General features: G+C 42.4%; 1 protein-coding gene across 2 annotated transcripts in view; it reads right to left on the reverse strand.

Annotated features, from left to right (window-relative positions):
- The window catches only part of HEG1 (heart development protein with EGF like domains 1), a 101,037-nt gene that overhangs the window by 43,999 nt on the left and 30,375 nt on the right, over window positions 1-26,663 (reverse strand). Inside the window, exons 2-5 of one of the 2 annotated variants that reach the window (XM_053564396.1) lie at window positions 19,193-19,471; window positions 16,638-16,910; window positions 9,142-9,480; window positions 7,729-8,064 (exon numbers count right to left, since the gene is read on the reverse strand). In XM_053564396.1, coding sequence (XP_053420371.1) covers window positions 7,729-8,064; window positions 9,142-9,480; window positions 16,638-16,910; window positions 19,193-19,471 — 1,227 coding nt within the window. The remainder of the gene's footprint in view (window positions 1-7,728; window positions 8,065-9,141; window positions 9,481-16,637; window positions 16,911-19,192; window positions 19,472-26,663) is intronic. The other variant, XM_053564397.1, reaches the window with a different exon arrangement.

The raw sequence follows: 26,663 nt of genomic DNA on the forward strand, positions 1-26,663 counted from the left end.
TTTCCCCCAAGGTATGTTCTTGTTTGGTTTATCGAAGATTAGGTGGTTGTAAGATGTTAGTTTCATTTCTTGGTTTTCAATTTGATTCCAAGTGTCTATGTCTCTGTTTTTGTGCCAGTACCATGCTGTCTTGACCACTATGACTTTGTAGTACAGACTAAAATCTGGTATACTGATGCCCCCAGCTTTGTTTTTATTACTAAGAACTGCCTTAGCTATACGGGGTATTTTCCGGTTCCATACAAAATGCAGAATCATTTTCTCCAAATCTTGAAAGTACGATGTTGGTATTTTGATAGGAATGGCATTGAATAGGTAGATTGCTTTGGGAAGTATAGACATTTTAACAATGTTGATTCTTCCCATCCATGAGCATGGTATATTCTTCCATTTGTTAATATCCTCTGATATTTCCTTTCTGAGGATTTCATAATTTTCTTTATAGAGGTCCTTCACCTCCTTCATTAGATATATTCCTAGGTATTTTATTTTCTTTGAAACTATGGTGAAGGGAGTTGTGTCCTTAATTAGCTTCTCATCTTGACCGTTACTGATATATACAAAGCCTACTGACTTGTGGACATTGATTCTATATCCTGAAACATTTTTTGATGACTTCTAAGAGTCTTGTGGTTGAGTCTTTGGGGTTCTCTAAGTATAAGATCATGTTGTCAGCAAAGTGGGAGAGTTTGACCTCCTCTGCTCCCATTTGGAGTCCCTTTATTTCCTTGTCTTGCCTAATTGTATTGGCTAGAACTTCTAGCACTATATTGAATAGTAAAGGTGACAGAGGACAACCTCGTCTGGTTCCAGTTCTAAGGGGAAAAGCTTTCAGTTTTACTCCATTCAGTACAACATTAGCTGTGGGTTTGTCATAGATAGCTTCAATCAGTTTTAGAAATGTGCCACCTATGCCTATACTCTTCAGTGTTCTAATTAAAAAAGGATGCTGGATTTTATCAAATGCTTTTTCTGCATCTATTGAGAGGATCATGTGATCTTTATTTTTGCCTCTGTTAATACGGTGGATAACGTTTATGGACTTGCGTATGTTAAACCAGCCTTGCATCCCTGGGATGAAGCCTACTTGATCATGATGAATGACTTTTTTGATGATAAGCTGTAATCTATTGGCTAGGATTTTGTTGAGAATTTTTGCATCTATATTCATGAGTGAGACTGGTCTGAAATTCTCCTTTTTGGTTGGGTCTTTTCCTGGTTTTGGTATCAGGGTGATGTTTGCTTCATAGAATGTGTTGGGGAAGATTCCTTCTTCCTCAATTTTTTGGAATAATTTCTGCAGTACAGGAATAAGCTCTTCCTTGAAGGTTTGATAGAATTCTGGTGTGAAGCCATCTGGACCAGGGCATTTTTTGGTTGGAATATTTTTTATTGTTTCTTTGATCTCAGTGCTTGAAATTGGTCTGTTCAGGAGCTCTATTTCTTCCTGGCTAAGTATAGGGAGAGGGTGTGATTCCAAATATTGATCCATTTCCTTCACATTGTCAAATTTCTGGGCATAGAGTTTCTGGTAGTATTCAGAGATGAACTCTTATATCTCTGTGGGATCAGTTGTTATTTCCCCTTTATCATTTCTGATTGAGGTTACTAGAGATTTTACTTTTCTATTTCTCGTTAGTCTGGCCAATGGTTTATCTATTGTATTTATTTTTTCAAAAAACCAACTCCTTGTTTCATTAATTTTCTGAATGATTCTTTTGTTTTCAATTTCATTGATCTCTGATTTGATTTTGGATATTTCTTTTCTTCTACTGAGTTTAGGCTTAGATTGTTCTTCTTTTTCCAATTCCATAAGATGGCTTGTGAGATTGTTGATGCGCTCTCTTTCTGTTTTTCGAATGTAGGCATCTAAAGCGATGAATTTTCCTCTCAAAACTGCTTTTGCAGTATCCCACAGGTTTTGGTAGCTTGCATCTTCATTGTTGTTAGCTCAAGGAAGTTAATGATTTCCTGTTTTATTTCTTCCTGCACCCATTTGTTATTCAACAGAAGATTGTTTAATTTCCATGCCTTTGTGTGGGGTCGAGCGTTTTTGTTAGAGTTGAGTTCCAGCTTTAGTGCCTTATGGTCTGAGAAGATACAAGGTAAAATTTCAATTCTTTTGATTCTGTTGATATTTGTTTTGTGTCCCAGGATATGATCAATTTGGGAGAATGTTCCATGGAGTGATGAGAAGAATGTATATTCTTTATCTTTGGGATGGAGTGTTCTATATGCGTCTATCAAGCACAGTTGTTCTAGGGTCTCATTTAAATCTCTTATATCTTTGTTTAATTTCTGTTTAGAGGATCTGTCCAGCTCTGTAAGAGGAGTGTTAAAGTCCCCTGTTATTATGGTATTATCAGATATCATATTGCTCAGACTGAGTAAGGTCTGTTTCAAGAATCTGGGAGCATTTAAATTGGGTGCATAAATATTTAGAATTGAAACGTCTTCTTGTTGTATTTTTCCCTTGACCAATATAAAGTGACAATCTTTGTCTTTTTTGACTTTAGTTGCTTTAAATCCACATGTATCTGAAAATAAGATCGCAACTCGTCTTTTCTTCTGAATTCCATTTGCCTGAAAAATTGTCTTCCAACCCTTGACTCGGGGCTTTAATTTGTCTTTTGAAGCCAGGTGTGTTTCTAGCAGACAGCAGATGGATGGCTTGTGTTTTTTAATCCAGTCAGCCAATCTATGTCTCTTCAGTGGGGAATTCAAGCCATTAACATTTATTGAGATAATTGGTAAGTGTGGTAGTATTCTATTCATCTTATTTTGTGAGAGTCCATTGCTTAGTTTTATCTTTTGCATCAGTGTGGAGGTTAGGTTCTGTCCTTTAATCTCTGAGTTCTTACTTTGCTGCTGATCCATTGTGGTGGTCAGTGTGCAGAACAGGTTGAAGTATTTCCTGTAGAGCTGGTCTTGTTGTGGCGAATGTCCTCAATGCTTGCATATCCGTAAATGATTTAATTTCTCCGTCAATTTTTAAGTTTAGCTTAGCAGGGTACAGAATTCTGGGCTGGAAATTGTTCTGTTTAAGTAGATTAAAGCTAGATGACCATTGTCTTCTTGCTTGGAAAGTTTCATTAGAGAAGTCTGCGGTCACTCTGATGGATTTGCCCCTGTAGGTCAACTGACGCTTACTCCTGGCAGCGTGCAGAATCTTTTCTTTTGTCTTGACTTTGGACAGGTTCATCACAATGTGTCTTGGAGAAGCTCGGTTAGAGTTGAGGCGACCTGGGGTCCGATAGCCCTCTGAAAGCAGTGTGTCAGAATCTTTGGTGATATTTGGGAAATTTTCTTTTATAATATTCTCTAGTATGGCTTCCATTCCTCTGGGGGCATTCTTCTTCCCCTTCTGGGATTCCTATAACTCGTATGTTGGAACGCTTCATAAAGTCCCATAATTCTGACAGTGAATGTTCTGCTTTCTCTCTCTTCTTTTCTGCCTCTTTTACTATCTGACTTATCTCGAGAACTTTGTCTTCTACCTCTGAAATTCTTTCTTCTGCATGGTCTAACCTGTTGCTGATACTTTCCATTGCATCTTTAAGTTCCCTAATTGACTGTTTCAGTTCCTTCAGCTCTGCTATATCCTTTTTATATTCTTCATATCGTTCATCTCTGATTTGATTCTGTTTTTGGATTTCCTTTTGGTTATTTTCCACTTTATTAGCAGTTTCCTTCATTGTTTCCATCATTTCTTTCATTGTTTTCATCATGTGTATTCTAAATTCCCTGTCATTCCTAACATTTCTTTATATGTGGAATCCTCTGCAGTAGCTACCTCATGGTCCCTTGGCGGGGTTGTTCTGGACTGGTTCTTCATGTTGCCTGGAGTTTTCTGCTGATTCTTCCTCATGAGTGATTTCTTTTATCTGTTTCCTTGCCCTAATTTTCCTTTTACTTCCTCTTGCTTTTTAAGTTCTCGGGCCTATGGACTAAGGGTTCGATGAGATCTTTTGGTACAGGAGTGAGAAGGTTGAAGAGCAAGAAAGGGATGAAAGAATGGAGGACCAAGTGAAAAGAGGAAAAAAAAAATAGAGAAAGTAGAGGGGGTGGGTAAAAGGAATATTGACAAAAAGAAAAGAAACACAGAAAGAGGGAGACAGAGCAATATAGGTGTACAGTAGGGTACTTTGACACAACCTTAAAAAAAAAACCACCTTCTGGGAGTGCCCAGCTGGGTGGTTCCCTTGAGGTCAGCAGCTCTTTGCTAACCTGATCAGACACAGTACCCCACCTCCACCAAGTAGAGAGGAAAGACAAAAATGCTATAAATCAAACCAAAACAAGCAGACAGAAAACTTTATGGGATAAAATTGGGTGAAAAACCAAATAATATCAGTAGAAACACTAGCAAAAATGAAGTTCTAGTTATTGAAAAAGGCAGCAATGGGAAATTATAATTAAACTAGAAAAATTGAGAAAGAAAAAAGATCTGTATGGAAAAGGTTGAAATTAAAAAACAAAACATCAACAACATCTAAATAAAAAAACAACCAAACCAAAATAAAAAAACAAAACACAACCAAAAACAAAGCAGTATGTATATGTTGTTGAATATTGTCTGGGCAACACATGGTCTTCTGGGGTATGAGATGTTAATCACAGTTCTGATACGACTGGAGGCTGCTGATTTCTCAAACCCCAGCAGGTAGATACCCTAAATCTCTCTTCAGCCCACTTAAAAGGCACTTTGAACTTGTAAACTCGTTGAGCAGAAGCTTTCCCAGGAAAGTGCTTGTCTTTGGAATCACTGCTGAAGTGGCTATCCACTTACCCAGTGTGCCAAAACCGGTCTCACTCTGCTGCTGAGGGTTAGGTCTGCAAGGCGGCTGAGACTCCACCCTTAGGCTACTCAGTGGCTAGGTTACTGGCTCCCACCCAATTCTAGCTCTGGACCCTGAGGGTGGAGCTTGCCCGGGCAGATTACTCACAATGGCTTCCTGTGGCCACAACCAAACTCTATTAGCTCCATCTGGCTCAGCGGCTCAGACTGGGGCCCTAGACAATGGCCAAAGTTCTCCGCACTCCCGCTCAGGCTCTCCCTAAGGCAGTTCAACTGAGTGCCAAGTCCAAAGACACCAAAACAGTTTACAGGTAAGGCCTTTCCGGTTTGTAGTCTCACTGCTACTGAACTTACAGTTGCGGGCGGGTTTAGACCGACTGAACACACGCGACCACTTGCCAGTTTTCCACTGTTTTAGTCTTCCTCTTGGGGTCCAGAAGTCTCTCGCTGACTCCCTATATCCTCACAGGGGTGATGATAGACAGATCCCACCAGCCAAAGATGCCTGGAGTCCTATCTCCCCAGACTCACGGTGCCCAGATGCAAGGAAGCTGTTACTCAGCCGCCATCTTGCTCTCCTCCCTCGTGTGGTGTTCTTTCATGATAAGCATGTGCTTCCCTATATCACATGAGTAGTAATAAACGCTAATCTTCCTCATCAATTTGGATTCTCAAATGGGAGAAATGGAGAGGTAAGGATTTAAACCTATTACAAGCTTAAATGATAAATACTCTATTTTTGCTTTAATTGGAATACACTTCACATTGATAAGCCTGCTGAGATTATTTTTAAAAATTACCCCAAAGCATTATTAAAACAGAACATCAAAAGAAAAGTTTTTTTGAATTGATAAATTGGACTTTGTCAAAATTCAAAACTTTCATGCTACAAATGATGCAATCAAGAAAGTGAAAAGACAGCCCACAGAATATGAGAACTGTCTGCAAATTATGTATCTGACAAAGGAATAGAAACTCTTACAACTCAATACTAAAAAGACTACCTCAGTCAGCAGGGCTCTGGGCACATACATGGAGGCTGGTGGGTTCGAACCTGGCCCGGGCCTGCTAAGACAACAATGACAACTGCAACAAAAAAATAGCTGGGCATTGTGGTGGGCGCCTGTAGTCCCAGCTACTTGGGAGGCTGAAGCAAGAGAATTGCTTAATCCCAAGAGTTTGAGGTTGCTGTGAGCTATGATGGCATTGCACTCTACAGAGGGTGACATAGTAAGACTCTGTCTAAAAAGAAAAAACAACCCAACTTGAATAAACTGTGGTATATGTACACCATGGAATATTATACAGCCTTAAAGAAAGATGGAGACTTTACCTCTTTCATGTTTACATGAATGGAGCTGGAACATATTCTTCTTAGTAAAGTATCTCAAGAATGGAAGAAGAAAAAAAAAAAAGAATGGAAGAAAAAGTATCCAATGTACTCAGCCCTACTATGAAACTAATTTTTGGCTTTCATACGAAAGCTATAACCCAGTTATAACCTAAGAATTTGGGGAATGGGGAGAGGGAGGGGAAGGAGGGGGGAGGATGCATGGAGGGAGGGTGATAGGTGGGATTACACCTGTGGTGCATCTTACAAGGGTACATGTGAAACTTAGTAAATGTAGAATATAACTGTCTTAACACAATAACTAAGAAAATGCCAGGAAGGCCATATTAACCAGTGTGACGAAAATGTGTCAAACTGTTTGTAAAACCAATGTATGGTCCCCCATGATCGCATTAATGTACACAGCTATGATTTAAAATTAATAAAAAAAATAAAGATTTGAATAGACACATTCAAAGAAAGTAAATGGCCAATCAGCACATGAAAAGATGCTCAGCATTGTTAGTAAGCTGAGAAGTGCAAGTCAAAACCACAGTGAGATGCCCTCCACACTCACTAGAATGGCTTTAATCAAAAAAGACAGACGGCAACAAGTGTTGGTGAAGATGTGGAGACACTGGAACACCTGTGCATTGTGAACTGGAATACAACATGGTGCAGTCACTTCGGAAAACAGTTTGGCAGGTCCTTAAAAGTTTAAAAATAGAGCCACCCTATAAACCAAAAATTCCAAGAAAACTGAAAACTTATGTCTTGAACGTTGATAGCAGCAATATTCATAATAGCCAAAAGGTGGGAATTACCCAAACATCCATCAATTGCTGAAAGGATAAACAAAATGTGGCATATCTACACCCTAGAATATTATTCAGCCATAAAAAGGAATGATCTAGTGATACATGCTACAACATAGATGAACCATGAAAACGTGAAAGGCCACATATTGTATAATTTCATTTATAGAAAATGTCTAGAATGGGAAAATCCACAGAGACAGAAAGTAAATTAGGGAGGAAGGCAGAGTGGGAAGTGACTGCTGATGAGTATGGGGACTTCTTTATAGGTCAGCAAAAATGTTCTGGAATTAGACAGTAGTGATGGTTGCACAACTCTGTCAATATACTAAAAAGCACTGAATTGTACACTTTAAATGTGCATATTCTACAGAATGTGAATTATATCTAAAAACAACAACAACAACAACACTAAATGAAAGGGAGAATTTCTTCCGATGAATGTCCAGACAACTACTCAGAAGGTGATGTTTTCACCTTCCAAAAACTCTGTGATTGAGACAAATGTGAGGTCCTGGGTCAGGCTACAGGGTATTGGAGGAGAGAAATCCCTGAGCTGTGTGGGAAGAAGAGGTGGCATCAATAGATTCTCAGAGATGGACCAGAAAAAAATTGGGAGTGCATAGGTATAGCTGTAACAACCAGCTGGAAGAATGGCTTAGAAACTAGAGGGGTCTGGAAAGTTACTTCATTAATGCATGGTCTTAATGCCTCAGACTACAAAGCATGGTAAATCCCTCTCCTCTCTATGGGGTATGGTACAGTTCTGTGAAATGAAAACTCACTCGAACGTTCTCCAGGTGGTGCTGAAGAATCCAGGCTTTCTGAGGAAGATGCGGACCAAGACTCTGAATAACCACTATCACTCAACACTGTGTTCCTTCCTCTGGTCTGTGGAGCAGAGTCCGAGAACCCGGTGAAAACTGAAGCACTCACAACATCAGGATATGAGGCAGAGCTTCCTTTTGCATCTGCAAATGTCTTGCTGTTGGTGGAGACCCAGTGTGCAGTGCTCTCTCCAGCTCTGGTGGATGGGAATGACCTGGACTCAGACTCAGTCTGAGACACGGAACTCCCATGTTGTGCCTGAGAGCTGCTGGCAAGCTGATGTTCTCTGAAGGCTGTAAGATACCATAGGAATAAAGTGCCATTGTATGGTTATGCAAGGGATCCCTCAACAGCCAACAAGTGAATTCTCTCTAAGAAAAGAGGAACCTTTCCCAGTGTTTATACAGTGTTTATTATATGTATAACCTGACAGGCACTATCATATTCTAAATAATTTCTTCAAGACACTGGCAGTCTAATATTAGTCTAGTCTAGACTAGCACTGTAAAATAGCAATACTAAAAAATAAATGTTGTCAACAGCATGTGCAGGTAGCAGAGTAACTTACAAGCTTGTGTGTTTCATTCTATTTCCCAACAAAAGTGGTCAAGGGAGTATGTCATTACATCCAACAAATATTATGTGTATAAATACAGTGCTCAGGCAGAGCACTCTTCCAAAACAGTTTTAATAATACAGATTATTATAATTCCAAAGTATAGTCCAAAAAATCGACTATAGGGAATGACTCAAACCGTGAGTTTGGGAACTATCTAAACACTTGAGTGTAAAGATGAACAATGGAAGCTACATTTGGAGAGTGGGCCAGCTCTCACTTTGAAGACAATACTGCAGAGTAACAGACAACGGCTCCCATCCTGAGAGCTCTCAGGCTGCAGTCTCAACCCGGCTCAGTGAGCTAAATGGCCACACATGCATTAGTCAACTCCGCTGAGCCTTAGCATCGCCATCTGTAAAAAAGGAGGAGGAATGACACCTGTCTGACCAACTTCATATGACATTTTCATAAGGATGAAAATCAAACTGCAATAATGTGGTATACCAGACAAAGGAGCTGGTGTCATCAAATGCATGTTTTCTTTAGAGATTACAAATGGTCTTGAAGAGATTTCCCTAAGAAAATTCAACTACAGTAGAACCTCTGTAAAGCTGACTCCCCAAGGGACCATAACAAACTGGTGAACATAAGGAACTAGGCCTATTGTACTGATGTGTACATGTGGTGCATGTCAGGTCTGTGAAAATGAGGACAACTTAAGGAGGTGATCAATGTACGGAGGTGGTCAACTATGAAGATTCTACTATATTTATAGTGTCTCAAGTAGATTAAGGAAAGATGGAATACTTACTTGGGGAATCATTTTGCCAACGTGAAGCTGTAAGCCCAAGTTCATCTTCTGTGGATGGCTCAGTGAATTCCCCATCCCCTGGATTCCCAGTTACTTGACTGTTCCTTCTCGATTCCACTGCAGACAGTGAAGAATGGACTGAGACTGAAGTCGTGGCGGTCTTAGAGTCCTCAGTGAAGTCCCCTGCCTCATCTGTAAGTCCCAGACCGAGAGTCAAAGATCGGAGCATCCTTGGGACACCATCAGTGAAGGTGGCGGCAGAATGGATACTCTTTGTCTGTCGGACCAAGGCGCTCTGGTGACCAGTGGAGTTGTTAAGCCCCTCTGTACTTTCAGAAGCTACAACAGAAGAAGATAAGCTTCAGAATTACTCAGGGGGTTAAGAGAATGAGGAACGTATCTAGGTACAAATGATGTCTACTTCACTTTGGTGGCTGGTCTAAATACTGGGGACCTAACAGAGATTCAAGCACGTGTGGGTGTTTACACGTACGTATGCAACCAGCACATGCTCCTTCAGTCCTCACTCGCTCGAATTCTCATATAGCTCAGTAGTGAAGAAGGGAGGCTCAGGCACAGTGAAATGCTTATGCTTAACTAAAAGGAAAACGGAAGAAAGCAAGGCAAATATATTATTTGCCCAAGTTTTTATAGAGGAAGATTAGAAGTTTTGCTGAATTCTACCTTATAGCTTAAATAGGACAGTCATGGTGATAAGGTTTCATACTTTTATTTTAGCAGCGTAACCCTTTTGTTCAAATGCTATTATAGATTAAAGTCCTGGACATAAAATAACTAAAGATGGGGCTGCTGCAGGGTGCCCAGGCTCCCGGTCACCACTGAAGAGGCCTAGGGTTTTGCAGAATATAGTTGAGACACTAATGACCTAGAACAGTAATTCTCAGCTTTGTTACCATCCAGGTTCTTTATTATTTCTTATCTCATAGCCACCATAAACTTTGTGTTTTGAAAGACCACTAACCAAACTGCATTTATTAAGTAACAGAACTTCTAAGCCAGCAGGAAATGTTTACTATTACCCCATGAATTTGATTTAACCCCATCCCATTGCTATAGTTAGTCTCATTCACCGTTAGAGATTAGCTCTCAAATCTACACGCTCCAGTGGGCCACCAGGAGGTCAAGGATTCCAGGAACAATTTTTCTAATGAATGGATGTCAGCCCTTGGGTAACTGTCAAGAACCTCAAGGCAAGAATTATACTCCACTGGTCAAAACGCATGGGCTGCTGTGTGTTAAGTCCCATATGGGTGGCTTGTTCATGGCTCCTTTCTACAAAGAACTTTCCAAAGGATACCCTGAGAACTGACCTCAAGAAAGGCATATTACAATTTTCATTCCAAACAGGAATAAACTGCAGGAAATCTTGGTTAGTGGTAAGAAATGTAGTGGGTAAGACCAAAGGCAAAAGAGAGTGCTTTTTTTTCTTTTTAAGTTAAAAATAATAAAAAGCACTCTACACCTATATAGTGAAAGCCTCTGAGCTATAAATTATGACCCAGAATACAGAAAAAGGAAGTCATTACAAGCATCCTTGAAGATCAGTCTTGTGTACAGTTGTAACCAAAAGCACAAATAAATTTATTTGTTTATTTATTAGAGACTAAGTCTCACTCTGTCACCCTGGGTAAAGTGCCATGGCATCATCATAGCCCCAGCAATTTTCTTGCGTCAGCCTCCCAAGTAGCTGGGACTATAGGCATGGGTCACCATGCCTGGCTAGTTTTTTCTATTTTTAGTAGAGACAGAGTCTCACTCTTCTTTTTTTTTTTTTTTTTCTTTTTGACACCAAGCTTCACTATGTCACCCTCAGTAGAGTGCCGGGGCATCACAGCTCACAGCAACCTCAAACTCCTGGGCTCAAGGGATTCTCTTGCCTCAGCCTTCTAAGTAGCCGGGATTACAGGCACCTGCCACAATGCCCGGCTATTTTTTTGTTGCAGTTGTCATTGTTGTTTAGCTGGCCCATGTCAGGTTTGAACCCACCAGCCTCAGTGTTAATGTGGCTAGCAGCGTAACCACTATGCTACGGGGGCTAAGCCTCACTCTTGAGATAGAGTCTTACTTTGTCACCCTCAGTAGATTGCCATGGCGTCACAGCTCACAGCAACCTTAAACTCTTGGGCTCAAGTGATCCTCTTGCCTCAGCCTCCCGAGCAGCTGGGACTATAGGCGCCCGCCACAACACCCAGCTATTTTTAGAGATGGGGTTACACTCTTGCTCAGACTACTCTTGAACCTGTGAGCTCAGGGCAATCCACCTGCCTCAGCCTCCCAGAGTGCTAGGATTACAGGCCTGAGCCACTGCACCTGGCCCAGGGGGTCTCACTCTTGTTCATACTCCCCTTGAACTTCTGAGCTCAAGAAATCCACCCATCTCAGCCTCCCAGAGTGCTAGGATTACAGGCATAAGCCACTGTGCCGGGCCCACAAATAAATTTTAAATATAGTTTGAGAGAGTACAGGAAACAAAAGGTTCCTCTTACTCGTATACAAAACCATAGAACCAGCTATACTTAAAACGTAGTCTGAGCTCTGATCACTGGACCTCGATGAAGACAAAATGAAGATGCAGGCCATTCACAAAACTAGTAAATGAAACAAAGGAATAAAAGAGCTGGACCCAAAAATAGAATCCTAGACCACCCAGCTCCCCCTTACTTAGAAACAAAAAGTAAACCAAAGCAAACAAACAAAAAACACTTTAGATACATAATAGGTATCTTCACTCAACCACGGAGCCTCTCAGGCCTGACCTCATTAGGGTGATCTTCTCTATCAGCCAGATTACAACCTCAATGATCACCGGATGTTCTTTCAAAACTATTTTATTCCCAGTACATTGCATTATTCCATCCATTCAATGTTCCCATCAAAACACAACGGTGATTGTACTAGGTTCATCCTGAATTACCCAGGCCTGTTCACCTCTGGTGGTTTGGGCCAAAATGGCCACAAAAACACAATCCCCAAAGTCACAAAGGCTGAAAGTCATGAAACAAAATGGCTGTGTTCTTCCCCGAACCTGAGAGCTCTGTAGAACACTGCTGCTTCATCTCATCACCTCATCATCATAAAATGCTACCATTTACTGACCAATTACGGTGCGCCAGGCAGGGTGCTAAGTGCTTTAAATACAAATCTCATTTAATCCTCATAGTAAAGATATGAAATGTGTGTGACTTCTGTAGACTTGGTGCCTCTGAACGAAAAGAGGAAATGTTTGGCCAAATATACAGTCGCCACTTACATTCCTCGGTGAGCACCTGCTACGTAAATCTAGGGGGCAATGTGCCATGTTTCCAATCAACCAGCCGGCTCGTCCTTCCTTGCTCATTTCTAGCCCTAAGGGAGCCATTCAAAAATGGAGGGCCCATTCATCTGGGAACAGGAATAAGCCAGGTTCCGAATCTTTATAACACAAGGTGGAAAGAATGCCTGCTCATCTGGTAGAAGTACACCGGTCACTCTCCCATCACAGCACAAAATACGGGAACCTGAGGCAGGCATCAGAATGTTCAGCCTTGATTTGACTGCTATCCAGAGCTTGCCAAAAGCATAGCTGAAGAAAGATATTTGAGAAAGATAGGCTCAATCTACAATCTTCTGAGTTATTTATGCTTTCTCCCTTTACAAAGGGAAATCGCCACAAAGCAATTTCCCTGGACCGCATTAGCTTAGCTGCCCACAAAAATACTTTTGTAAGTTGAGATCCATTATTATACCCTCAGTTCCTATTGAGAATCTATATAAAATATTACCTTTTAGAGAACATTAGCATAATTTCCACAAACCAGTAACTGAAGGCATTTTCCAATATGCTCCTCCACATTTCTTCTATAAATAGCCCTCTTAGAATTTACGGCCCCCACGACAATTATGCCTATGGATGAAATTGTGTGCTTACTTTATCTGACAACAATCGTGTGCCCCACCCGGTTTCCCTTTGTGCCCTGGTTTCCAGGAAGCTCAGTGCTAAATTTAGCACTCAATTGTAGCCACTCTCACACAATTCAACATACACATCTCTTTCCATCTTTAAAAGACAGACAGCTTTTCCCCGTTTGTCACTTTGTTTATTTTTCTTCCCAATGATCAATCATGCATGGTCATTATAGAAAATGTGGAAAGAGGTGAAGCAGCAAAAAAAATAACTTCAAATGATTTCTCATCTCTTTTTAAAAAATCTGATTCTGTTGCCTGCACCTGTTACCTGCTTTTAACTGTAAGGTGTACAATGTGTTTGTGGAAGCAGGTAACTCTTGGCTATCGCAGCCTCAGCAGAGGTTGTAGGCTGGGCTGGGCTGCGGGTGCGTTTCTGGGTAGCTGAGTGAGAAGGGAAAGGAGGCACAGAACACAAAGGCTGGACGTGTGTGGAGCAGCAGAGGCTGACACTAAAGGGTACTTCATATCAACTGGACAGCTCCTTTCATGTTTCAAATAAGGACACCCCTCCTCCCTGGGCCAGCCTCCCAGCTGTCACCTTGTGTTCACCTAGTGAGAAACATCACTAACCTGGCAGAGGTCAGCGTCAGGATTTTCACTGGGTCTTGTTTACTAGTAGATGGAGAAGCCAAGTGCCAAAAGGCACCCCTCCCTTCTCCCAGGCTTCCTTTTCACTTCTGATTATTCAGAGCTGGCCAGGTGGGCCAGTAGACTCCAGGTCTGCCTTTAGTGGGTCCTGCTGGCTCTTGCCAGAGCCCCTGGAGCTCCCATGTCATGTGGTAAGAAAGGGATAGTAGCGGGCGGGAGCGCAGCTTTGTCTGCCTGTGGCTTCAGGTCCTATGCACGCCCCCTCTGCATCCCCACAGGGAGGAGGGAAGTCGGCAGGCTGGGTTCAAGGGTCCTTGGATCCCTGGCGATAACCCCCCTTTACAGCACTCAGAGCCTTCCCCCGATGTGGTGGGCGTCTGCATAGAACACAACACCTCATTCTCTAAAAAGGAAGAGGAATGTTCAATAAAAGACTCGAGAAATATGGTGGAACTCTCTGACAATTCAAAGTATAATGTTCTGAAAGTACAAAGAATTTGAGGGGCAATTTTTTTGTGTATTGAAAAATGTAGGTGAATACAGATCAAGTCTAATAAAGTTGGAAACATGGGACAATTTTCAAATTTAGCACAATAGTAGGTTGAAATTAAATTGTAAATATGAAATGATCCTAACCACAACCAAAGTGTAGCTTCCTAGAAAATGCTTCATTTCCACCCTTTAGTAAAGCTGGTTATAAATTACTGAACCACAGAACTTTGGAGCAGGAAAGGCTCGTTGCTTTTATCCGACCAACCAATGTTTATGAATAATCTTAAAAAGCAATCTTCTAAAAACATAAATCATAAATTATATGCGTATGCAGTCAGCAGGAAACGTTATACAGAGTAGACACAAGAGGAACCGGCTGCTTTAAATAGACATTCCAGAAAGGACCTTTGGGTTCAGTTGTTGCTTTGATGACATAAACCCAAATTCTGTGTCTTACAGAGTACTTCTAAAAACCTCAACCTCAAAAAAGTTTGCAGTGGTGATTTCTGAAGCACCCTAGCCTCTGTTTCTCGAGCATATTTCCAGCCTTCTCTGTGCTGCTCCCTGTGGTACGAGGAAAAAAACACAGCAGCCCACACAGCCGGGAGTGAAACCTCAGAGGAGAGGGAAGACTGCCTGTCTCCAACATTCGCTGTGGCCCTGGCAGGATGTGCCCTGCGTGGCTGCAAGCTAATTCCCATTTCTTCTCAGTGGCACCTGGTCCTAGGGTATGCGGACCCTGAGAGAAATGACACTGCCTGTGTCCTCAAGAAGACTGTAATCTCTTTGGGCTGAGAGGCACTAGATGAGCTGTTACGACAAGGTAAGTAGCACAGAGGACCAGAGGGCTGAAGAAAGGCTCACGGACATGGAATGCTTAAGCTGATGAATGGGAACTGGCCTGGCAGCAAGAGAAGAGCCCCGCACTGCAGCTCCTAACGGCATGCCTTGCAGATTCCTCCATTGCGTACATTATACATTATTATTTTTCAAAATGATGCCTGGAAAAAATGTATACCCCTGTTTTGTCTTTGAAGGGAATATATTTTTTGCAATAATGAAGAAATAAAAATCTAGCCCCTCATCAAATGGTACAATGCTCACCATTTCATGACCCCCAGCATGTGGCCCCTTGTGTATGAACAGACACTTTGTCATGTGTGTCTATGGGGGTGGGAGGGAGGGAGGCATGTGGTGCTGGACAGAAAGGTCTAAAGCAGGCACAGACCAACTGTGATTTTCCTGCTTATGCTGTTGGAGAGAACATATTTTTTTTTTTTTTGTAGAGACAGAGTCTCACTTTATGGCCCTCGGTAGAGTGCCGTGGCCTCACACAGCTCACAGCAACCTCCAACTCCTGGGCTTAAGCGATTCTCTTGCCTCAGCCTCCCGAGTAGCTGGGACTACAGGCGCCTGCCACAACGCCCGGCTAGGAGAGAACATATTTTAAACACGAACTTCAATACTAAGATAAATTGCGTAGGTCGTATGTATTTGTACCCCAAATGCTTGGTTTTTTTCTTTCTTTCTTTTTTTTTTTTGAGACAGAGTCTACTCTGTCACCCTGGTAGAGTGCCCTGGCTTCATCACAGCTCACAGCAACCTCCATGAGCCTCTTGCCTCAGCCTCCCAAGTAGCTGGGACTACAGGCGCCCACCACAATGCCCAACTAGTTTTTCTATTTTTAGTAGAGATAGGATCTCATTCTTGCTCAGGCTGGTTTGTTTTTTGTTTTTTCTTTTTTTGAGACGGAGTCTCACTGTGTCACCCTCCGTAGAGTGCTATGGTGTCACAGCTGACAGCAACCTCAAACTCTTGGGCTTAAGTGACTCTTTTGCCTCAGCCTCCCAAGTAGCTGGGACTTCAGGTACCCCCCACAATGCCTGGCTATTTTTTTGTTGCAGATGTCACCGCTGTTTAACAGGCCTGGGCCGGGTTCGAACCCATCTGCCTCGGTATATGTGGCCAGTGCCCTAACCACTGAGCTATAGGCGCCAAGCCACTCAGGCTGGTCTTGAACTCATGAGCTCAAGCAATCCACCTGCCTCAGCCTCTTAAAGTGCTAGGATTACAGGCATGAGCCACGGTGCCAGCACAGTGTTTTTCAATCTTTTTTATCTCACAGCACACTTGAACCTACAGTTAAATTCCCGTGGCATACTTAAATTATGCTGATCCCCCCCCAAAAAAAAGTAAAAAAAAGAACATACTTACTGTGCTTTGAACTTCTTTCGAAAATAACTTAATGATCTTTAAAAATTTTCACAGCACACCTAAGATCCTTTCATGGCATACCAGCTGAAAATCACTGCTTTAGAGGAGTGGCACTTCTGCTTAATGCCTTTTCTCTTTATGCTTTATTACCAGTAGGCAACTAGCTAGCTATACACATCTATTTATGCCCATTGTGAATGACTCTGAAGTGACAATGTGGGGAAAGGAATACTCACATGAGGAGTGGTCAGGAGAGTAAGCTGGGGTCTTAGAGAAATGTACCAAGGAACGGTCTGGTCCCAAGGAACTTCTGCGCCTGGCCTCCAGGGTAGGAAGAGAGGACTGGCTGGAAAATGAAATGGTAGCCACTTGGGTGTGCACAGTGACTGCTTCTGAGAGCTCCAGCTCCCTCTTCAGTGAGCCCTGGGATGGTCCACTCTCCACTGAAAGAGGGGCAGTTCTTCCTCCAGACCCTGAACTCCTGGCTGGCAGGTAAAGCCTTTCCGAGGCTGAAAGCAGACAGCATCAATTAAAATTCTACCAGTAGACTTCAAAATGTCTTACTATGACTTTGGTGGGTTCACCTTTGACTTCCATAAAATATACAGATATGAGAAGAAACTGAGAACAATAATTCATTCTATGAAAAATGTACTCCTTGGCTCAGCGCCTGTAGCTCAACCGGCTAAGGCGCCAGCCACATACACCAGAGCTGGCAGGTTCGAATCCAGCCCAGGCCCACCAAACAATGACAACTACAACCAAAAAATAGCTGGGCATTGTGGTGGGCGCCTATAGTCCCAGCTACTTGGGAGGGTGAGGCAAGAGAATTGCTTAAGCTCAGGAGTTGGAGGTTGCTGTGAGCTGTGATGCCACAGCACTCTGCCTAGGGCAATAGCTTGAGGCTCTGTTTCAAAAAAGAAAAAGAAAAATGTACTGCTTAAAGAGAGACTGCAAACCAAGACAAAGACTTTGCATTCTGTGGTAAAATTATCAGAAAATGGGCACACTAGAACTAAGTATCAGATGACGTGGAATCAGAGATCAGTGTCTAATCATCAGGACACGTCACCCACATCCCACAAAGGTGGTCCCAGGATTTACTCAAATCCAAAATAAAATGCCCAACATCTGGATGACCAATAAAACCAGACAATAGGGCAGCGCCTGTGGCTCAAGGAGTAGGGCGCCGGTCCCATATGCCGGAGGTGGTGGGTTCAAACCTAGCCCCGGCCAAAAACCAAAAAAAAAAAAACCAGACAATAGCTTATGCAGAGTTTCTAAGCTCTGTAGCCATCATTCATGAATGGGATGTAAAATACTCTATGTATTCTTTTTTTTTTTTTTTAGAGACAAAGTCTCACTTTGTCACCCTCAGTAGAGTGCCGCAGCATCACAGCTCACAGCAACCTCCAGCTCTTGGGCTTAGGCAATTCTCTTGCCTCAGCCTCCTCGAGGCTGGGACTACAGGCACCCACCACAATACCTGGCTATTTTTTTGTTGCAGTTTTGCCAGGGCCGGTTTCAAACCTGCCACTTTCAGTATATGGGGCCAGTGCCCTACTCACTGAGCCACAGGCGCCGCCCTCTCCTACCTATTCTTTACAGAATCAAGTCCCCCATGCAGACCTCCTGTGACTAGGACATGGAACCGTGAAGAGACCACTTCATGGAGACCACTTCATCCTCTACTTTCAGGCCATCACCATGTCCTGTCAACTTTCCTTTGTGAAGCCCTTCCTCTCTACCCCTGTGGCTGCCAGGCTATACCCGGTGTCTGGAATTCTGTCTGCCCGGGTAGTCCCGAGACCAGGTTCCCTCCACCCTCCCACTCCACCCCAGACATCTCATAGCTGCCTACCAGGCAGGTCCTCCCAAATTCACATTAGTCCTGCCACTCCCTTGTTTGAAACTTTCAGTGACTCTTCCCACCACACCAAATCTAAACGGCCTGGGTTCCAAAGGCCTCCATGCCTGTCCTTAACCCCATCCACACAACTGTCCCATCTCCTTCTCCTCTCCCTGTGGGCAACATATGCCCTCCCCAGGGAAAGCGGCTGTTCGTATAACCCATGGAGGCCACAGTCAGCTTTCTCTCTTCCGTACCTTCGCTCGCATTATCCAGGCATTCCCATCCTCAGCCCCTCTGCCTCCTCACTCAGATACACAGATATAGGCTGTAATCCCAGCTACAAAATCTATTACCTGATTCACCTACATACATTGGGTTAATTAACTTCTTTGAGTTTCTGCTTCTAAATTTCTAAAATGAGAATAACATGGCCTCATGGGCTTGCATAAGGACGGGGAGGACAGATGTGGCAGTATGCAGGAGGTCCCCAATCAGGGCTAGTTTTCTTTGTCTTCTCTTCCTCAATCAAATCTTACTATCAAGCCCCAGCCCCTTCCTGAAATTCTTTGTGAAAAACAGCAAAACACCAAGCCAGGCAGACCAGAGCAAGAACAACCACTTGAGCCACATCGACACAAACAAAACCCAAGCCTGGCTTTTCTTCCCAGCTACGCATCTCACAGACCTCTGAGATTATATCATGTGGCAGGATCCCTGGCAGGGTGAGGTTTGGATTCTGACTGGCCGTGGACTGTAGATGCCACGGGCCGCTCAGCAAATCTGCACCCCCACCGGGACTGTACTTAGGAGCGTGCCACAGATGAGGCCTAACTTACAAGATGGACACATGGCTCAGAGTGAGGGGAAGGAATGGCAGAAATTTTGTTTGCCAGGACTGACCATCCTTGAACCAAATGGGCAGCACCAGCACAAACTCACCTAAGGTGTTGCTCTGGGAAGTGACAGCTGTTGCCATCTCAGGCAAGTCCCCACCAGGTAAACTGGTGAAGTTTGTACTATTTGAAGAGTGGCGTCTTCCTCCAGCAGCAGCTGTTCCCGTTAGCAGAGTGAGGTTTTCTGGGATATCCGAAGAAGCAAAGTTACTTCTAGAGGTCTCTTTGGAAGCCACTGTTGAAAAGTTCTTTTGATTCTGATAGAAAGGGATGTTTTCTGTGTGGGGTTCAGTGTTGCTCTCTGGCCAGTGGTTCCTTGGAATGGCTGAAATAATAAGAAAATGCGTCAGGGAGAACAGAAAGGTAAATCAGAAAAGACACCGTGAGAGACAGCAGTGGGGAGGGGATTCAAGTGAAATAATTTCATCTTTCTTTTTTTTCTACATTATTTATTCTTACAATACAATAGAAGAAATTATAAAGCAACAATACAATCTAGGATTAAATTTTATAGTGTAACTCAAGTGAGGGGCAGAGGGAGGGGGGAGGAGAGAGGGGACTGCTGTGCTCTCACCTAACAGGCACAATGTAAGGGCATATGCCACCCCTCCTGGGTAAGGGGCACAACTACAACTCGGACGCTACTTAACAAATACAAACAATGTAACCTAGTCATCTATCCCTTCATATTAATCTGAAATTTAAAAAAGAATGCAAATTTTAAAAAAAAGTATTGAAATAAAAGTTAAAAACTTCTATTTTTTCTTGTAAAAAAAATAAATTTTATAGTGTGTGGGATAAATGATGAAAATTGATAGGAAGAGATCAGCATGGGGCTCAAGGCCAAGCGTGTGACCCTCTGGCACCTGGGTAGGTTCCGAGAGGGGCCTGGAGGAGGAAGGTCAGACGGGAGCAGAGGGCAGGCGGTGCTGCCTACATGCCAAGGTTGCAAACTGTGCCCTCTAGGGAGACGGGAAGGTAAAAGCCGGCAGCCCCTAATCCTGGCACCTACTCTTGCGGGCAGGAGGCAGGACATGCTCAATTAGGATAAAACATGCCAAGAATTTGGCAATGTTACTAAAAATTTTTAATATAAATAGGTTTGTGGCAATGATTTCATCTTCTTTAAATTTACCTACAGAAAAACTCAACAATGTGGACATTCTTGCATCGATGGTCATTATAGCACTGTTTATAATACCAAAGGAAGGAAGGGAGGAAGGGAGGGAGGAAATAAGAGAGAAAGAAACAAAGAAAGAAGGGAAGGGAAAGGGGAGGGAAGGGAAGAAAAGGGAAAGGAAGGAGAAAAAAGGAAAGGAGAGGAGAGGGAAAGAAAGAGAAAGGAAAGGAGAAAGAAAAATTAAAAGAGAAAGTAAAAGAAAAAGAGAAAGAAAGAGAAGGAAGGAAGGGAGGGAACTCAAAAATCCTACAGTAGAATTTCAGTAAAATCAGTTATAGTACACAGTATCCACACCAAAGGACACAATGTGGTCATAAAAATGATGCTGTAAGATAAAGCTATTCTATAGGCATTGTTGAATTAAAACAACAGGCTTCAAAATAGAATTTAAATGTAATGGTTTTATTTTGTAACAGACATTAATGTTAATAACAGCAAGCTGCACTGAAGCATGAGCAGCTCATGGCGGCACACTACTTCTGAGGAGTCCCAGCTGCTTGAACACTGCGGTGGGAGGATCACCTGAGCCCAGGAGTTCAAGACTAGCCTGGGCAACACTGACCCCATTTCTAAATACAGTAACAATTGTAAAGAGAATAACACTAACAGCAAGCACATACAGAGGTGAGCGCCTGGCATGTATTCATTTCATCCATACATAAAATCGGAGACGGGGGTCTTATTCTCCCATCTTAAGTAAGAAGGGGTGAGGCATGGGGGGGCATGTGTCTTGCCACAGTCACGCCATCAACAAGCAGGAGTGCCAGGATTCCACCAAGCAGTCTTCTACAAACCCAAGCCTGCTGTACTCAGCTGGCGGATTACATGTAGGACAGGAGTGTTATGTGGGTCATTACGAAAGTTTTCAGATGCACAAAAACCAAGAAAAGTAAAATCTACACAGACAGAAACAAACAAAGCCCTCTCAGCAACACCAACAGGCCCAGCAATTGCAGCTTGCACGGTGAATGAGAAAGGAGGCTGTCGACCATGTTGCTTGGAAGTGAAGTAATAGACCATAATACAGTCTATCTCAAAACTTTCATAATGTAGCTGGGTGCTGTGGCGGGCGCCTGTAGTCCCAGCTATTCGCGAGGCTGAGGCAAGAGAATCGCTTAAGCCCAGGAGTTGGAGGTTGCTGTGAGCTGTGTGAGGCCACAGCACTCTACCGAGGGCCATAAAGTGAGACTCTGTCTCTACAAAAAAAAAAAAAAACTTTCATAATGACCTACATAGTTCCAGTTCAGGGGTGCTGAGGAAATGCTCTTCAGTATGGACTCTTAACTGAAGTTTATAATTAGGAATGTGTTTGTATTAGTCAGAAAATATATTTAAAAATAATTTACTTCCATAACACCCAAGATGATGGCAAAAAGGGTATTAGTTTAAAAATAATCTGTGGGCTTGGTGCCTGTAGCTCAGCAGCTAGGGCACCAGCCTCATACGCCGGGGCTGGTGGGTTCAAACCTGACCTGGGACTGCCAAACAACGACAGCCACAATTAAAAAAAAATAAAAAAATAAAAGCCAGGCATTTGTAGCAGGTGCCTGTAGTCCCAGATACTTGGGAGGCTGAGGCAAGAGAATCACTTAAGCCCAGGAGTGTGAGGTTGCTGTCAGCTGTGACACCCCAGCACTCTACAGAGGGTGACACAGTAAGACTCTATCTCAAAAATAAATAAATAAAAATAATCTGTGGATGAAGTTAAAGCTGGGGTAAAACTGGAAGCTTAGGAAATCACCTATAGTATCAGATGTCACTTGTCAAGGCAGGAAGTTCAGAGTCAGAGCAAGTGGGTGGGACATCCAGTCCAACCCAAGAAAGCTGCCCAGTTACTCTGGAGAAGTCTGTACCCCACCCAGCCACAGGCTGGAAGCCAAAGCTGAGCCACTGCTGGGGCCCCTGGAAGATAACAACAAAATCAAACAGCATCTATGGACACTGTCCTCTGCCTATACTTCCAAATGAATACGGATGCAAGCTGGCAATGTGTAATGAGGGGCGGTGAGTTTAATGAGGTCATGGAGAGCAAGGAAGGAGGACCAGGAGAATGTGACCTCAGTGCTGACTGCATGACTTCTTGAAAACACCATTTTTATCATCCCCACTTGGGAATGGTATTTCCCTTTCTGCTTAGGATTGGGGGCTATTGGCGCTGCTGAGAAACCTCTGTGGGGATGAATGAAATCATTTCTATTTTTATGAGTCGGGCAAAAATGGCAAACCATCTGACAAGGAGAGGCTGCAGGCAGAACCCACAGTTTATATCCAAATCTCTCTCTCTCTCTCTCACACACACACACATACACACAGAGAACAAGTTATCTTTTGGGTCAGTGCTACCTAAGAAACAAAGTGAATAACAAACACAATCTATTCGATGTAACTTCAAATTTTCTCATAGCCACATTTTTTAAATAAAAAAGGTAAAATTAACTTTAATGATATTTAATTTCATTCAACATATCAAAAATCTTATCATTTCAACATGTAATTGATACCAAACTACGAGATTTTCATATTCTTTTTTTTGATAGTAAGCCTTTCAAATCCAGTGAGTATGTAACTTACTAGCCACATTTCAAGAGCTGCACACACAAGTGGCTAGTGGCTGTCTTACCAGGCCCTGTGGGTATAAATCAATGGTTCTGAACAATTTCCCCCTCTGGCCCACTCCGAACAGAAGGAGCAGCTCACTTATCTGGGATGGGGGGTGGTGGTGATTATTAAAAACTTCCATAAAGGATTCTGACAACCTTTCCTAAGGGAATCATTTCCTTCCCAAATCCCTTGAGAACTGCTGTTTCTATGCCCCCTATTCTGTTTCCCGTGGTGATAATTAACAGAGGCTTCCTGGAGGGGGGAGGCAAGTTGCTAAGGCCTCTGGGCTCCTCCAGGGCCCAGCTCCAGGCAGGCAAGGCCCACACTCAACTAGAAAGGGATGTGAAAGAGTGTTTCCAGGGACAGCCACAAAGTCCACATGTTCGACTTGGGACCCTGGGTTACAGACAGCAGGGACCCACGGCACAGGCAGGCCGCCTTTGGTTCCTCCTCTCAGGCAAGCTGGCTTCCTCGCGGGAGGAGGTGAAAAGGTTCAAGGATGCTTTCTATCCTCATGGTTAACTCTGCACAATGAGAGAAATTACTCTCAGAGGAAGCAGAAAAAAGTGAACACAGGGAGGCAGAAGGGACTCAAAACCCACACACCAATGCTGGCAAACCATGAGCAAAGGGAACATAACAAACTTAGCTTTGTTACGGCCCTAAGGCAAGTGTGAGACTCAGCCTTTGACGATGATGGCTGGGCCTTTGAAGAAGCAGCAATGTCCCTTTCTTTAGAGGAAAGGAGTGGAAGTCCCAGACCCCAGTCAGCTCAAGGAATTCCACCACAGCCTCTGAGAGGAAAAAGAATGACCACATTGCGGACAGGACGTGGCTCCCAGTGGACCAGGCTCCCTCCTGGGAGGGTTGACTAAAGATGTAAGAAAGGAAAAATGCACACTATAAACAAAACTAAAAGGCAGACAATAGTCCTACAGTATCCTCAGGAGCCTTGCCACTATAAACAACTAAAAATGCTGAAAATATATTTTTAAAAAATTCTAAACGCATTGCTGAGCTGGCAAAGGAGTATAGAATCAAATCTTCTGAGGCCAAAAATGAACTGAGTAAGAATTCAGAAAGGTGAGCTAATGCTGAAGCTGCCAGCCGCCCTGGAAGCACATATTCAACATCTGTGACCTTGAACTTCAGTTCTGATGGCCACAAGGATACAGGAAATGGGAGACAAAACGCTCAAGGAGGGAGTCCAAAAAGAAACCACTGTGTAAAGCTGGGACCTCAAAGAGCTATAGCGTCAGTATAAGGCAAATAGAAACAAACCTCCCCACAGAAGGAAACCTAGCCCATTAATCTTGGTTTTAGGTGAAGAATTTGTAACCACAAAGCTAGACCTCATGTAGTTATACCCAACAAATTCACATTAGTTACACAGTCTAAATTTCAAGTTGATGATGGTTCTGAACTTTATGAATATACTAAAAACGATTAAATTATACACTTTAAAAGAGTAAACTTCATGCTATGTATTTTTTTACTCTTTTATTTTTATTTTTTGAGACAGAGTCTCACTTTGTCACCCTTGGTAGAATACCGTGGCATCATACCGTGGCGTCACAACAACCTCCAACTCTTAGGCTCAAGTGATCCTCTTGCCTCAGCCTCCTGAGACTATAGGCACCCACCACAACACCCAGCTATTTTTAAAGACAGGGTATCACTCTTGCTCAGGCTGGTCTTGAACTCCTAAGCTCAGGCAATCCACCCACCTCGGCCTCCCAAAGTGCTAGGATTATAGGGATGAGCCACTGTGCCCGGCCTGATGCTATGTGAATTATATCTCAAATATATACACACATCCTATTAATAATAGGGGGGAAGGGAGAGGTGTTCCCAATGAACAGTACCTCTAGGTACCTGGTGGAAACATGCTCTCTATACAAACATACCTTCAATCCAAGTTTTATCATTTATTGATAAAATTCTAAAGAGAGACCACAGTGGAAAAAATCATAAAAATCTATACAAAAACAAGGCATTCCTGGGCAGAAGTCAGCAAGTTAGAAAAGCAAAGACTTCAACTACTTCAACTATCAGACAAAGATAAGTGTATAAAACTACTTTAGAAGAAATCAGAGAAAAAATGACTATAAATAATGACCAAAATATTTCAAAGAAGCCTAAATGGAAATTCTAGAGATGAAAAAATATAATAATTGAAATTAAGAAATCTAACAGAAGATGAGACCTGGATGAGGTGAGAATGAAGAATTAGGAAGGCTTGGCGCCTGTGGCTCAAGCGGTTAAGGCACCCGTCACATATACCTGAGCTGGCAGGTTCGGATCCAGCCTGGCCCGCCAAACAACAACAACGGCTGCAACCAAAAAATTAGCTGGGTGTTGCGGTGGGTGCCTGTAGTCCGAGCTACTTGGGAGACGGAGGCAAGAGAATCACTTGAGCCCATGAGTTGGAGGTTGCTGTGAGCTGCAGCAACTCTACCCATGGCGACAGCTCAAGGCTCTGTCTCAAAAAAAAAAAAAAAAAAAAAAGAATTAGGAAAGAGAGGACAAGAGAATGCCCAAGAGAGTAAGTAAAAAATATGAAAAAGAGTATAAAATACAAGGACGAGAGAGCAAGAAAGTCCAACACACATCTAATTGGAGTTCTAGGAGTACAGAGACAAAGGAGAAGGAGCACTATTCAAAAGGGAAATGATAGAATTTTTCAGAACTGATAAAAAGCATGAATCTTCAGACTAAGAAAGCTCATCATATCCTTAGGAGGCTAAATAAAAAAGAAATATCTACCCATATCATAGTGAAACTGCAGAAAACCACATACTACGACTAGGTACTAAAAGCAGTGGGTGGGTTGGAGGGGAGAAGGTGTGACAAATTATTGTGGAAGATGACAATTACATTGACAGCTGACTTCTCAGTGCAACAATAGAAGGCAAAAGACAGTGGGTATTTTCAGTTTACTGAAAGAGAAAACTAGAATTGTATACTCAACAAAATATCTTTCAAAAACATCTTGTGAAAAAAAGAAAAAAACATCTTGTGGTTATCAAATAAAAACATTTTCAGTCAAAACTGAGTTAATCAACCACCTCTACTAAAGAAAATTATTGCAATTAATTTCAAGCAGGAGAAAAACGATCCTGGATGAAAGATACCAGATACAAGATACAATGAACAAAAAAAAGGTAAATATGTGAATGAGTCTAAAGAAATAATAATAATTTTCCATTTGTGGGATTAATAAAACTAGATGAAATAAATCCTGGATGACAAGAGCACATAAGTATAGAGAGGGATGATTAGAATCACCAGTGGTTATATAGAAGAAGGGTAATTTTAAGTTGTGTGAAAATGTATTTAAAGCCCCTCTGTAAAGAACAGAAACAGGGGGTATCACCTCTGAACCGGAAAAATGATTTAAAATTTCCATAGAGAGAAATCAATGAATATTGCCTAAAACCAAAAAAAAAAAAAAAAGTCAATAAATAGCATCAGGATCTCATTATTTAGAGATGTGAAAAAAAATGCTAAAAGAATCAGTTAAAAAGGTTGAAAGTGGTTGATTCTGGAGAACATAAAATGCTAATGGGGTGGTCAGGGTTTTTATAATAGCCTTATCAAACCTATTTCATCTTGAAACTATATATAGTTTCAAGTCTAACAAAAATAAAAAATTAAATTTTTATAACAATGGATGACAAACAGGAGTAAAGTCTTTAGTGCCTGTTTAAAGTTTAGCTTCCTTGGAACAATCCAA

The sequence above is a fragment of the Nycticebus coucang genome, chromosome 16 (assembly GCF_027406575.1).
Source record: "Nycticebus coucang isolate mNycCou1 chromosome 16, mNycCou1.pri, whole genome shotgun sequence".
NCBI lineage: Eukaryota > Metazoa > Chordata > Mammalia > Primates > Lorisidae > Nycticebus > Nycticebus coucang.